At 41.4% G+C, this 14,728-nt stretch overlaps 1 protein-coding gene across 1 annotated transcript; it reads left to right on the top strand.

The window, feature by feature from the left end:
• Positions 1-26: 26 nt before the first annotated feature.
• Positions 27-13,514, top strand: rbm6 (RNA binding motif protein 6). The gene is made up of 23 exons (XM_077602997.1): positions 27-172; positions 1,407-1,456; positions 1,661-3,125; positions 3,253-3,342; positions 3,427-3,496; positions 4,149-4,222; positions 6,188-6,262; positions 6,341-6,632; positions 6,726-6,883; positions 7,731-7,834; positions 7,909-7,969; positions 8,043-8,100; positions 8,211-8,269; positions 8,345-8,435; positions 8,522-8,619; positions 9,733-10,023; positions 10,093-10,242; positions 11,100-11,162; positions 11,234-11,467; positions 11,533-11,607; positions 12,871-12,938; positions 13,013-13,064; positions 13,142-13,514. The coding sequence occupies exons 2-23, from the start codon at positions 1,410-1,412 to the stop codon at positions 13,235-13,237; spliced, it is 3,771 nt and encodes a 1,256-aa protein (XP_077459123.1). The 5' UTR covers positions 27-172; positions 1,407-1,409; the 3' UTR covers positions 13,238-13,514.
• The last annotated feature ends 1,214 nt before the right edge of the window (positions 13,515-14,728 follow it).

The raw sequence follows: 14,728 nt of genomic DNA, 5'->3' as shown, positions 1-14,728 counted from the left end.
CCTGCGCAGTGACGTCATGACGTTGCTCCAATATGACGACCGGAAGTGTTCCCCTACGTCTTTTAGTCACGTGACTGCAGCTGGTATTAGCAGTCTTCGGACTCGGCGCCTTTTTGTTAGCCTTGTTTGTGCGGATTTCACTGACGAGGAAGCTTCACAAAGGCCGAAGTGGGTACGTAATAAAAATTAAAATAAATCTACATCCGGAGAAATATCGCCTGTATTATTTTTTACCACGTAGCTCGAGGGATTGAACGTTTAGGCGAAATGGCTGCCATGCTAATGCTAACGCTAACTCTAGCAGGCTCACGACGGATAAAGGTCTATAAACATTCGATGAGTGAAATCAGATTATCCTTTTGTTGTGGTACATCACGTGAATATAATCGATTGCGGACTTCCACATTTGTTTGCTTTTTTGTGCATTAGAGGCGTCGATCGCCTCGATGATTAGCGGGCCGCCCTTTATTTTGGCCTTGTAGCACAACATGGGTTGATTGACGTGAGCAGTCTTCTTTCTTTTAAAACTTGTAGTTAAGCTTTACTCACGATCGATCAGGTTTACTAATCTACTGTGAGCCATCGTTTCTGATCGTCTAAGAGATTAAGATTCTACTAAGAAATTTCAGTTTGGATTCCCACGATTTACGTTCCTATTTAAGCACTATTTATAGATAACACCCTTCCCACAGACGGTGATTTTTAAACGCTTAAACATTGTTTCCCCCTGGCAATCGTATTTAAAAAGTAGAAATTGCTATTTTCATCTTTATCCTCATTAGGGTCGCGGGGGGTGCTGGAGCCTATCCCAGTTGGGGCGGGGAACACCCTGAATCGGTTGCCAGCCGGTCGCAGGGCACAAAGAGGCGGACCTAGGGGCAATTTAGAGTGTCCAATCAGCATACAATGCATGTTTTTGGAATGTGGGTGGAAACCGGAGTACCTGGAGGAAACCCACGCAGGCTCGGGGAGAACATGCAAACTCCACACGGATGGACATGACCTGGTTTTGAACCCAGGACCCCAGAGCCGTGAGGCCGATGCGCCTGGCTATTTTCTATAAGCCATAATATGTTACATATTTTCTTAAACGAATCTCGTTTTACATCGTACTGTCATGTAACTGTAAGGAGAGCCAGTGATCAATACACATTTAAACCATTTATTATATGTTAATAGTAGAGTAGAAAAGTGTAAAGGGTTTAGTTGATTGTTGTGTGAGGACCGTGGAACAAATGAGAGAATTTACATATAAAGTACTACTCTACTTACTAAATGTTCAAGTTATGAAAAAAAATCTGGAATCAATTAATTTCTTAAGTAGCGGTATGACTGTACTTCTTTCATGTCAATGAAATTCTGGATTTTTGCCTGAATTTGGTCTATCTAATTTTTTCTTTCTCTAGAAAATGTGGGATGGACCAGGACAAGGACCGAGGGGAAGACCTCCATTTAGGTAAATAATTTGTTGTAGTTATCTCCAATTCTTATCACAATGCTACTTTTATATTTCTTGTATTTATATAGTACTGGTTACACAGCAATTATAAATGTCTCACTTAAAAAAATGCAGTATTACATTGGAATTGGACACTTGAACAATTAACCTAGCTCTAGATTGTTGCAGACCTTCAATTGATTATTGTGAACTTTATTGCAGAGGTAATCACGATGGAGACATGTTTGGGGGGCGAGATCACCCCATGTCTGATTTCAGGGGTAGAGATGGGATGAATATGAGACCAACGGGTCCAATGGGTTCTCTAGATCCACCACGGATGGATATGAGGAGAATGGATGGTCCGCCAATGTGGGACCGGGACATGAATGCACGCAATATGCGTGGTAGAGCAACGGACAGAGATTTTTTCAGATCTGGCCCAGGGCCGGATTTAGATTTCCGAGGGCAGTTTGACAGAAACCCTAAAGACAATTTGATGCATTCGCCGGGTTTCTCTGGACATGATATGGGAGGCCGAAATATGCCAACTTGGCAAAAAAACAACAGGCCTACTGACATGAGAGACAGGGACATGTTCCGTAATGATACGCCTCACTTTAATAATCCCATTAATCCCAACGTGGATGGAGGTAGAGGGTTTTCGGTGGACAGAATGAAGGACGATGACTTCAGGCGGACTTCGGCGGGCATGAACGATAACACTCGATATAACCTGGATGCGCCGTCTATTGCGAGGAGGAGGATGGACAATGATCGAAGAGGAGGACCGCCTCTTAATTCGAGAGGTGGGTTTCAGTCAGACATGGATTTCAGAAATCATCCAGGGCCGCCGCCTGACTTCCCAGGCAGGGAGCGGTCTCCCTTAAGATTCGGAAATGACGCCTCTTCGGCGGACAGGGCGAGAACTGGCATGCCTGCAGATGTCAGTGGTCCACAAAGACCTGACTTCAAGGGTCCAGAAGTACAGCCGAGAATGAGAAAGGGTCCAAATTCGTGCGGTAGTCCGCTTATGGACTACAGGAGCGGCGAGGAAATGACTCTTGCAGAGGAATGGAAGAGTCGCCAAAAGGATCAACCCCCTTTCCCAGATAAGGGCGTCAAGGGGGATTCCCAGACAGGAGGTTTTAGAAGAGATGCGGTCTACCAAGATCCCGGTCGAGATCCACCACCGTTTCTCGAGAGGGATAGACCGCCAATGGACTTCCTGGGGAAAGATCTTCATTTCCCACGTGGCGACCAGTTTGCTGATATAGAGCGCCTGCCACTTGGTAGAAACTCTCCTCAAACTAGGACTACGCTTCCTGCTAATCCAGTAAGAGGAAATGAGAGTAAACACTGGCTTGCCGAAAGAGGCTCAGATCCGAGTCATAACAAATCAAAGCTTGGTGAAAGTTATCACAACAAACTGCCAACGCATGGTCTTCTGGATCCAAAGGATAGTTTTAAAGGACTCCCAGGTATGCCATTCGTCGAAAGGCAGACTACGAGTAAAATGGCGGAACTGGAAACTTTCCAAAGTGGAGACCAAGACTACCGAGACATCGATTACAGAACGGCTTCTGGGAGGATGTTTGAGTTCAAGCAGGCGGATCTTCAGGTAACACCATTAATTGGGGACTCCAAACCACCTGTGGCTCCAGACTTCAGTACCTCTGGTTCCAAGGTAGGTCTGTTTCTATTCCTTAAATTAACGCAATCAGTTCTGCACGGTTCACATCATTCTGAATAAGTTACGCTCGTCACTCTTGCTTATTTTTGGGTGATAACCAATGTTGACACTTTTATGAAAGGATCAAGATTATAGGAAGGCTTCAGTGGCGGATAAAGTGTCCTCAACATTATCCATAATTGGCATTCCAAAGTCTGCTACGATGGAGCAGGTACTCGGACACACTCCTTTTGTTTTTACCAGATCTGTTCTTGTGATATTAGAAATCATGTGGCATTTTTTTTTGTATTTGCAGATTCTTGGTGCCTTTACAGTTCAAGATGGGTTGCCGCAACCAGGGATGAAGATTAAAAACGTTGTCCCAGGTAAAGACTGTTTAGGTTTTGAAACTGTTTGGGGCGCTTACACGTCCCTTCGATATTTCGCTCTTTCGGCGTTCGCACCTCCGCACGCTTCCTTATTTATTCCTCATGGTTGCTTTTGTCTTTGGGCCGTTTGGTTCTTGCTCCGTTAACGAAGCCAAGCCCATAATGCCATTCTTTGCCATCTTGGGACATTGGGCCATTGCCAGGCGTTTGCAGATTCACCGTGAAACTTGAATGGGAGGGATTTGTGTGTCTTTTGTGTGTCCTTCGGAGACATTTTACGTAGGCTTCTTTGTCAGAGTTGTGATTAGCCTGAATATTTTGGGGGCACTGGATACTTTCATTGTTTTGCCCAACTGTCGCAAAAAAGAGAACTTAGATACTACATTGCCTTTTAGCTAAGTTTAAAGGTTTCATCCCAAAAATAAACTGTCAATCATCAGAAGGTGGACTACCGTAAAACCTGTTAACAGGCCAATGTTCCTTAGAAGGTACAGTATTTTAGTTCACGACTGAAGCTCCCTCGTAGGGGAATTTTTTTTGTATCCATTTCGATGTTTAAACGCACTGCTGTCATATGTTATAGCGGGCTGACTGTGGTTACTGGAACTGACTAACAAAAACCCATCTGTATTTCAAATGCTGTCCCCAGGTTACAGCTACGATACGGCCTATGTGGAGTTTTTAAACCTCGAGGATGCAGTCCGCTTCATGGAGTCCAACAAGGTGGCCTATCCTCGTCACTCGACCAAGGGCCGCCTCTCCCGACAGGATTACGAGGGGTCGAGAGGGCAATTTAGTAGATTGGGAAGGAAATGGACTGGGAAGAGAGTGGGGTTTGCTTTCGTGGTTCTTATGTTACAGAAACGGAAGATTTAGCGATTTCTGTTCGTAATACACAACAAACAACAGAACAAAACAAACAAAAATCCCACAATGATTGAAGGCGAATTTAAATCGGAACGGTTTGGAGTCGTGCCCCATTTTACCAGATGAGAAATAAAGCGAAGTTGAAGGTCATTGCAATCTCAACATTTGTAAATAGCAACATGGACGCCTCACTGATTTGAACAGGAGGTCGGTTGAAACCGCTAATGAGCAGCAGTGTGGAATTTCCAAACTGAAAATTAATTCGCTAGAGTAAAGCGCATCTGAAAGACATTCACTAATGCTAGTGTTGACAAATTCATCCAGTCTTCCTGTAGAAGTTGAAGCTAAAAAATATTCTGTCCACTAACTTCTTGTGATCGATAACCTCCCTTGTCACCAACGACTAGTTTTTTCTGGTCTGGTTTGCGGTCCTTTAACCTGTGAAAATGGGGAATGTGAGTGGGTGGGGTTCTTGGAACCAAAAAATGTGTCCAACTTTCCAGTTGACTGTTGAAGGAATGTCACTGATGTCCTCATTTAAGAGGCATTAAATCTGCTTTAGCTCTTTAGTGTCTTTGCTTCTGGGTTTACTCTGTTGACACCCGCCAGAAAAACCCAAGAGGTTTTCCTGTAGGAACTATTTCAGGAAAGGGTGTGAAAATATCGGGTTTAAGAAGACTAGCTTTAGCCTTGCTCTGTTTTTTTTGTAAACAATCTTTTTGGAATATTTGGGATGATGCCTGAAGATTTTCTGGTGAACTGCTGTGAAATTGGCCTTAAAATTGGATATCTTTGTTTCTGGTCTCTTTGCTTCTTACATTTGCTAATGTATTCTAGCAAATGCTTCTTTTTTTAACTCGAATATCGTGGCTTTTTGACTGTATTACCTTACAAATCATAAGAACCAGGCTTTAAGGATTTGTATATGTTTCAGTTTAGTCAATTGCTGGTGACTGTTTTGGTCGTCTTGTGTTCAGTTTCTGAATCTGGTTGTTGTTTAAGTAGTTTTTTTCCATGGGATTTGTAATACTTGGTGGGATTGGTCCACTGTGAGACTTGCCCTCGATGCTTCTGGGCTTCTTTTCACTTGATTCGACATGGTGACACATTGAATGCGCTGTCCGGAACTAAGTAGGGGAAATGGGAAGCGCTTTTACTTCTTGTTTGGTGCCATCATTATTCAAACACTTCTTTTATCCTTGTGTTCAACCCAAAAGAAAAAGAAAATAACAAGATTAGTTAGTACTATCATGTTTATTCAAGGTCCAAATGTCAACATAATATCATTTGCTCTATGGTGTACCCATTGGATTGCGTTTTATATTTGACATCTCGGCTTGGCTTTTCGCCCGACTTTTAATTTGTTGCTATCCCGTGGCTGAAACCTCACATGGGAATCGGAACATTCAGTGGGGGAGGTTATCACCATTTTGATTAAGCCGCAAAAGCCTCCAGTTTCTCTTTTGGTGGAATTGCTCTTTGATGGAATTGTGTCTTTGATGGTCAGAGAGAATGGGCAATTATGAAGAGAACAGCTTGATGTTTTGTCTCGGTATCGCAAGATGGCTTTTTCAATTAATTTTTTTAAACAATTCAGGGGTTCCTTTAACACACTGAAATTAAAACGTGCAGGCTTCGCTTATAGCTACCGAAATACTATAGTTCACTCGACAGGGGCTTTATTGTTCGTGGCAAGGATGGTACTGACTCTTGGATCAGCGTACCACCATAAAGTACCACTGCCACACTGCATGTTGGTTATTAGGCATTATTGGCCATTTTAAAGGCTATTTCTAATCACATGATGTGCTCTTGTTGCAGGGTTCCCTCAAGGTTGGCACTAGAACAATTTCTATTAGCTACTCTCATCCAGATAATAGTGACACAACTGCTCATGTAAGTACTGTAAAGGCTATCTCGTATCATTTAGAAATGGGCATGTATTAATTATTTTATATTTTTTGGGTGAACAAGGACTCTCATCACACCTTGCCTCCACCCAAGGAGTCACAGTTGTCCAGACCCGATCATCCTTCCGAAGAATTTGGATCCAACCGGAACGGGGCAACGCCTAAAGGCTCAACGGAGCTGTTGCCCCCCAACCAGTGGCAACGCAACTCTGACCTGACTCCCGAGGCCTGGCAACAGCAGATGGACCAGCAATATCAGCACCAGGAAAGTGAGACGCAAGCAGAGTCTTGGGGCTATCAGCACTCCCCTCCCCACAATTCCCATCAGTCCAAATCCGTCTTTAAAGACAGTAAAAGTTAGTATTCTTGTATTCCATTTGTGAAACAATGGAGGAAGTTATGATTCTCTGTTATGAAATAACTGCCAACTCCCTTGCCTCCCTCAACAGCCATGATCCTAAAAAATATATTGCCCACCACCACAGTAGGGTCTATCCTCAAAGCTTTGGATCCTTATGCATATCTGGATGAGAGAAACATTCGTCTAATCAAGGCCAAGACACCAGGAGCAAAGTGCTTCTGCTTTATCGACATGGACTCCCATGAGGTGCCCTATGGATACGTTGTATATTACATACAGTATTTTCACGCATATAAGCCTCATCCGCAGATAAGCCGCACCCTTAAAATTGCCTTAAAATCGATGAATTTTACAATTTCTCTCGTATAAGCCGCCCACTGATTCACAATTTTCACCTCCATATTCATGGTTTTAATAGGAGCACAAATATTTTCACGCATATAAGCCGCACCTGCAGATAAGCCGCATGTGCAGATAAGCCGCACCCTTAAAATGGCCTTAAAATCGATGAATTTTACAATTTCCCTCGTATAAGCCGCCCCCTGATTCACAATTTTCACCTCCATATTCATGGTTTTAATAGGGAGTACAAATGTTTTACTTTGAAGGGAAAATCTTAAGAAAAATTAGCGCACGTGGTATTTCTGCGATACTGTATAAATTGATTTCTGGATACCACATTTCAAAAAAGAAGTCACTTGACCAGTACAACCAGGAAGTTTGTCTGTAGCGGTCTAGTTTGTCATCCCTAGTTAAGATGGCAGCATCCCTGAGTAATTTTTTTCATGTTTTATGCTAGGTATGTTTTTGTTTTTCCTTGAATTTCATTCATAGATGTCAAAATAAATTTTGTTAAGCATTTTATCTGTTTATCCTTTCTCTATTTTCAAATAAATGACCGTATCAAACACATTGTCTTGTGTTATGGCGTTTCGTACATATGAAGTCTAATTTGTGCGCATATAAGCCGTACCCTTGGTTCAGTCGTCATTTTTTTTAGCAACAAATTCGGCGTATATGCGAGAAAATTCGGTAATGTTCTCTGTCGTTACCCTACAATCAGTGTTAACAGGTCTTGTCTTTGTTATTATAGCAAGTTACCCGCTTGGTCGACCTACTCCTCACGAGGCCCAATCCCCTTTGTATTGATGGTTTTCGAGTGTATGCAGAGGTTGCAAAACCCCTCAAGAACCAGAGGTATGTCATCTGGTCCTATTTTGCGATGGATCTCACTTGGTCGGACGCTGATTTTACGTCTGCTGACATTTCAGAAGAGAGTTTGACAGATCAAACAACTCTTCACCGGGATATCGGACTGCGTCTAGCATGGAGGTCAGTTGCGTTTTTATTGATATCACCTGAACTGGTCAGACAACTCATTTAATTATTCTCTCTTTCGTTTCAGTCGCAGCAGTTTTATCCCCAGACGCCACCCTCTACAGAACCCCCTCCTGGAATGCAAGGTCAGGCGTCTTTCTTGCACAATATTGTCTTTTTGCCTTTGCAAAGGTCATTTTAAAGTACCCTCCATGTTAAATGAACTTGAAATCCTCACCTTTTTTCTCCCTTTTAGCTGGTTTGCCGACTAATGAAAGTAATCCAGCTCCCTTGGCAGATGCCAACATCAGCCATGTAAGTTTAATATCACTTCTTGATGTTAAAACTGGGTACTCTAAGCTTCATTTCCTATAACATTTCATCTCACAGGGTAGTGACTATGATGCTAGTGAAGCTGAAGGTGCATCTTACCAGGCAACTGGAGCTCCTGTTGCCACTGATGCCACAACCGCCGCTGATGGTAAGAACTTCCAGAGAGCATGTTTGAAATTTAGAATATAAAGGCACCAGAAAAAATACAGGGAATCTTTGTCATATTGTCCGCAGATGCCGAGCCCCCTGATACGTCCAGCTATTTGTATGATGCTACCTCAGGCTTCTACTACGACCCTGAGACCACCCTGTACTATGACCCTGGCTCCAGGGTGAGTATGAAAGACCGCACACAACTCGGAAGCATTTCTAGCTTTAGACCAAGTGGTTCGCGGGCCGCATTAACGTCAACTCGGTTTCATGTGGGCCAGACCATTTTAGATATAATATTTAGATATTTTTTTTATAAATGGATTAAAAGAACTGGATTAAAACCCCTGAATATTCAGTTTTTATAGATCTAAAACAATGTTTATTTTAGCTTTTTTTATATATTTTTTTAGATTTTACAAAATGCTTTTTGACCTAAAACACCAAAAGAAAAAAAATGGATAAAAAATTGCAATTATTGATTTAAAAAGAGGAAAATCAGGAAATTTAATATACATCTATAATTTTCATTTTAATTTGATCCTAAAACAAAAAGTCGGCACTCATGATTTACTTTCTCGGGCCGCACAAAATGATGCGGCGGGCCAGATTTGGCCCCCGGGCCGCTACTTTGACACCTGTGCTTTAGACCATAAGAATGAGTCTGCATTTTTGTCTTCTGAGTAGCTTTGATCATTTTAGGTCAGTGTCCTCGTCCATGATTACCTTTAAACAATTTCCACATGGCTCCTACCTATTTTTAAATGTACTTTTGTGATATAGCTCAAGTAGTATAACAGTGTGTCTTAGTAACCATGCAACTTTAATTCACCAGAGTCAACCACACAATCAGAGATTATACATCTAATGGTCTTTAAAGTTGATTAACAATCTTATATTGTTATCTATTTATCCTATCTTGGGCAAAGGACTACATCAAGTTCATATTTTTCGGTGATTGGACAAAAAATGGCCTCCCAAGTCAGAGCAAAAAGTATAAGATTTCAATCTGAGACAAATAACTGTTTCTGTTACCATCGCCTTGAGAACCAACTGGTCCCCCATTCATTAAAAGTTGTGGGTAGTCAGTGCAGCATTTTACGTAATTGGCCAAAAATGGCCTCCAAGTCGGAGGGGAAAAAGTAAAATATTTCAATCTGAGACAAATAACTGTTTCTGTTACCATCGCCTTGGGAACCAACTGGTCCCCATTCATTAAAAGTAGTGCGTGGTCAGTGCAGCATTTTACGTATGAATCCAGACCTAAGCACTGAAAGGTCTTCATTTGTCCACAGTACTTTTACAACGCTCAAAACCAAGAGTACCTGTACTGGGACGTGGCAACAAAGGCCTACCTCCCAGTCCCTGGAGGCAACCAGGGACACCAGCCGATCATGACGGCTGAGGATCAAGCCATTCTCTCCAACCCGGCCGCCGACGCTCCTCTGGACATGAAGAAACCGTCGGCGCCTCCAATGCCCATCATGGACTCCGCCGACAACCACGAAACTTTGTCCCCGGAGAAGAAAGATGACGACGACTCGGCGAGAAGGGACGATAGGCCGAGGAGTATTGCGGCCGTTAAGGTTGTCACGAAAAACAAAAAGTGTCAATGTGGGGGAACGAGTGACTAAATGAATGTTGATTTTCTTCAGATTATGAAAGATATGGAGCGCTGGGCCAAGATCCAGAACCGGCAAAAGGACTGCGTGCGGTCCCCATCGCCCGTGCTGAAAGGCAGTCTGGACGATGACAAGAAGCAATCCAAGTCGGCGGATGCGGGGTTTGCCGTGTTTGAAAGAAAGGTTAGAACAGAGTTTATCTGTCGGGTTTTATGTCTACAGTCTTCCCTCGATTATCGCAAATTCACTTCTTTGCGATTTTTTTTCGGCTGTTAATTTTTTTTTTTTAAGAATAAAAAAGTAGTTATAATAGGGGTGACCCTACTTTATGATTTTTCCATTATCGTAGCCATGTCTGTGCAATAACCTTAGTCAGCAGAATAAAAATTTGATTTTTTTCGTCTTTGTAATCAAGACTTTTCCCCAAAAATAGTTTGTTTTACTATGGTAAAGTATCAATATAGTATTTACTATTACTATATTTGCTTAAAATGAAAACATTTTAAAGAAATATGACTCGTTGCCGTCAATATTTTTTTAAATAAGTAAAAAAGAAAAATTAGTGAATAAAACCTGAATATTTACTCTAGTTTTTAATTAAAAAAAATATAAATTACTAATTAATATTATTAGGTAAATAGAACATTATTATTAATAAAAACTTTAAGGAAAAAAAACAAAGTTAATTAAGAGGCCCGAAAAAAGATTCCAACAATTTTTTTGCGAAAAATTGCCCAAAAATAAAATAAAGGAGCCAATTCATTTCAGAATCGATTACAGGTCCATTTTGATCAGGATCAGCTTGAAAGAGTGATTCTGCATATTTAAACTCAGTCTCAGTCTGCAGAAGATCCCCAATTTGTGAACTTGCTGTGTGTCGCTCCTGTTTTTTTTACCTAGGTCTACAATGTCTTCTGTGTCTGAAATTTCCAGAATACGGGATGAAATATAGTTCTAATCTAATGTCTGGTCTACATAAACCACAATATTCGAGGGATTACTGTAGTTCCTTTGAGGCTCAAAGAGTTGTGCGCCCACAGAAAACCGGTGAGGAATTTTTCAAGAAGCCACTTGCTCCCCTGAAAAAAGAGGAAAAGTCAAAGGTAGGGGTTTTGCATTCGAGAATCATTAGTGAGTCAGCACATGGTGTTAACGTGTTGTTGTGCGTCATCAGCGGCTGATGGGCTCCTTGGGCATGCTGGCGTCCGAATACGCCGCCGGAAGTGATGAAGAAGTGGAGGAGGACAAGGAGGACGCGGCACGCGGCAGCCAGGTCACCAAAACACCAACCTTAGAACGGGGGGACAAGTTGACGGACTGGAAGAAGATGGCCTGCTTGCTCTGCAGGAGGCAGTTCCCCAATAAGGACGCACTCATACGCCACCAGCAGCTCTCGGACCTGCACAAAGTACTGTCTACTAGCACCATGCTAGTGGAAAACTATCCTTTTTTAACTGTTGTTTTTAATTTTAGCAAAACATGGAAATTCACTTGAAGATCAAAAAGTCCAAGAAAGAACTGGAGGCACTGGAGAACCAGGAAAAAAAAGTGAGTGGACATGAGTTTTTTGGGGTGTAAATGGTGGTACCCGGACACTTCGTCGACCGGACACTTCGTCGACGGACAATTCGGCGCCCGAAACTGTCGCCAGACAGTTCGCCTAATCTTAACCACTATTAAAGACGACAAAGGAAATTCACATAATCTTTATTAAAGAAAATAAAACAGCGAAAACTCACTTGACAACACAAACACATTAACATTTTAAATGTGCTCGTCTATAAACACACTACGCATGAAACGGTTCTTACATCGCCGGACTCGCAAATGATTGTTTTTAAAATAAGGCAATTAAAAAATGTATTTTATTAAATTTTTTATTAAGAAGACAAAGGGAATTGACCGATGGGAGTTTTTCTTTTTCTTTATTAAAGAAAATAAAACGGCAAAAACTCGCTCGACAACACAAACACATTAACATTTTAAATCTGCTCGTCTCTAAACACTACGCACGAAATGGTTCCTACGTTGAGCGCTCCACGTTTGGAACGTGACCGGACGTTTCGTCGAAAGATGTTTGGGCGATTGGACGTTTGGTAGAACAGACGTTTGGTAGAACAGACATTTGGTAGAACGGACGTTTGGTCGCCAGGTTCGCTCGCTGTCAAATTATGACAGAGTTTACTGTTGATATTTTGATATTAGATATTTAGATATTAAACTCTCTCTCTCATGATTATAATTTTGAGAGCTGGTTTCAACAGTAACAACCTGGCGACCAAACGTCCGTTCGACCAAACGTCCGACTACCCATTTGGAAAGACCCCAAAAAGAATCAACATGACATAACAACTCAGATGTCACGTTGTCTTCTTTTTAATAAAACAATTTTATTTATTGCCTTTTATTTTAAAAACAATCGTTCACGAGTCCGGCGACGAATTGTCCGTCGGCGAAATGTCCGGCGACGATATGTCTGTTCGGCGAACTGTCCGGCGACGATATGTCTGTTCGGCGAACTGTCCGGCGACGATGTGTCTGTTCGGCGAACTGTCCGGCGACGATGTGTCTGTTCGGCGAACTGTCCGGCGACGATGTGTCTGTTCGGCGAACTGTCCGGCGACGATATGTCTGTTCGGCGAACTGTCCGGCGACGAAATGTCTGTTCGGCGAACTGTCCGGCGACGAAATGTCTGTTCGGCGAACTGTCCGGCGACGAAATGTCCGGTCACGGTAAATAGTTGTTGTGGATCAGTGTTAGCCAGAGATCTTATAGGGGTAGTAAATGTCTTCTTAACGTTCTTCTCGCAGCTGACTCCAAAGGAAGTTGGCAGGTCACCAGAACAAAAGAGGAGAAAACAGCCACAGCATCATAACAGGTGGGCTGGAGATATCTTTAGTAAGTGCTGGTGGCGAATCGTAATTAAAATTCATTTATTTTTTTTGTCCTTAGGGAAATCAGTAAGGTCGCTGAAAGGCCTGGTTTAGGCTCAGAACCTCCGTCTGTAAGTGCGCCACCTTAATTCACATTTCCCACCATGTTTATCTTTTATTTATAGCGCTTTTAACACAATTTCCACAGAGACGGCCAAAAAAGGACCATGTCGCTTGGGACCACGCCACCTACAAACAAGCAGTGCGCAAGGCCATGTTTGCACGCTTTAAGGAACTGGACTGACCGAAGGCAAACAACTGGATTAAAACGAAAACCCGCTCGCTCGTCACCATCCCGTCACGCCTCGTGAACGAACACTCAAGCGATGGAAGTCGCCGGATTTCATGCAGGCTTCATGAACTTTATACAGGCTAATTGTGTCAAGCTTGGAATAATAAAATACCCACACAGACTCAGTTAAAGTTTGTTTTAAAGCTTCAACTTTTTTTGTATTTCCTTTCCTCATTTTTTTGTGATAGTGTTATGCACTTTTTTTATATACATAAAAAAATTGACTCATCTTTGTGTGTTTACTCAGGTGGATTTTGGAGGCTAAAATGGACATACTCGGATAGTACTTGCATCAATTTCTGTATATATACATATATATATATATATATATATATATATATATATATATATATATATATATATATATATATATATATATACATATATATACTTATATATTCATACATATATATGTGTGTGTATATATATGTTTGTATATATATATATATATATATATATATATATATATATATATATATATGCATATGCATATGCATATGCATATATATGTGCATATACATATATATTTAAATAATTAATCTAATGTTTTATATTTTGTTTGGATGCAAAACTGAATTCTGAGGTACAGTACATGCACCCGACCACAAGCTGGCATCATGAGCTAATGTTTGGTTTTGGTTTCTTATTCTCAAGGCCATTGCACTTTTTAATGTATTACTGCATTATTATCAAAATATCACAGATTGTGTAATGCAGATGACGAAGCTTAACTCTGACCTTTTATGTACAACAGCACACCAACTGTTTGTGATCTTCCTTGCAGAATAATCACCAAAACTGGAAGATGCTGAAGTGGATGACAATGATTTTAATCCAGGTGAAGGCATCTGACAATTTTTTATTTAGCATAAAAGAGAAACATACTACGGTAGTCGTTGTTTCATTTAACATAATGAAATCTCATTTTCTTTTCCATGTTCTCATTTGATTCCATTCTAAGTCTCGGTCACGGAAAGCAAAGTCAAGCAAAAAACCTGTGTGGATGCCAGCGGTAAGTAGTTCATTTATATGCAAATATATATCGACACTGCATGTTTCAATCTGTGTTTGTTTAACTGTCGCCACAGGACACGGTGACCCACAAATAATGGAGGCCCGTGGCCCTTTCAGAGCGACAAGTGTCGAAAACCTATCAAATCGACGACCGTCTATTGTCTTGAATGTTTGCTGTTTAATCCAAGGACATTTCAAGGCCAAGGTATGTTGCTTATTTGCTATTTACATTTTTAATCCACTATACTTTCGAAATTTAGACCAAAAATAGGCAAGGATCTTGAGATTATTTTGATGAGATTTCCATACTGTTGGCAGTAAAGTTGTCAACATGCCGTTGCCGTGGTTATGACGACCCGTGGGAACTTACGCAATGGCTTTAACATGATGAATACATTATTCCACTGTTTATTATGGCAGGCGTTGCCA

The sequence above is a fragment of the Stigmatopora argus genome, chromosome 6 (assembly GCF_051989625.1).
Source record: "Stigmatopora argus isolate UIUO_Sarg chromosome 6, RoL_Sarg_1.0, whole genome shotgun sequence".
NCBI lineage: Eukaryota > Metazoa > Chordata > Actinopteri > Syngnathiformes > Syngnathidae > Stigmatopora > Stigmatopora argus.
The sequence above is the reverse complement of the archived record's forward strand: the minus strand, read 5'-3'. Positions and strand labels throughout refer to the sequence as shown.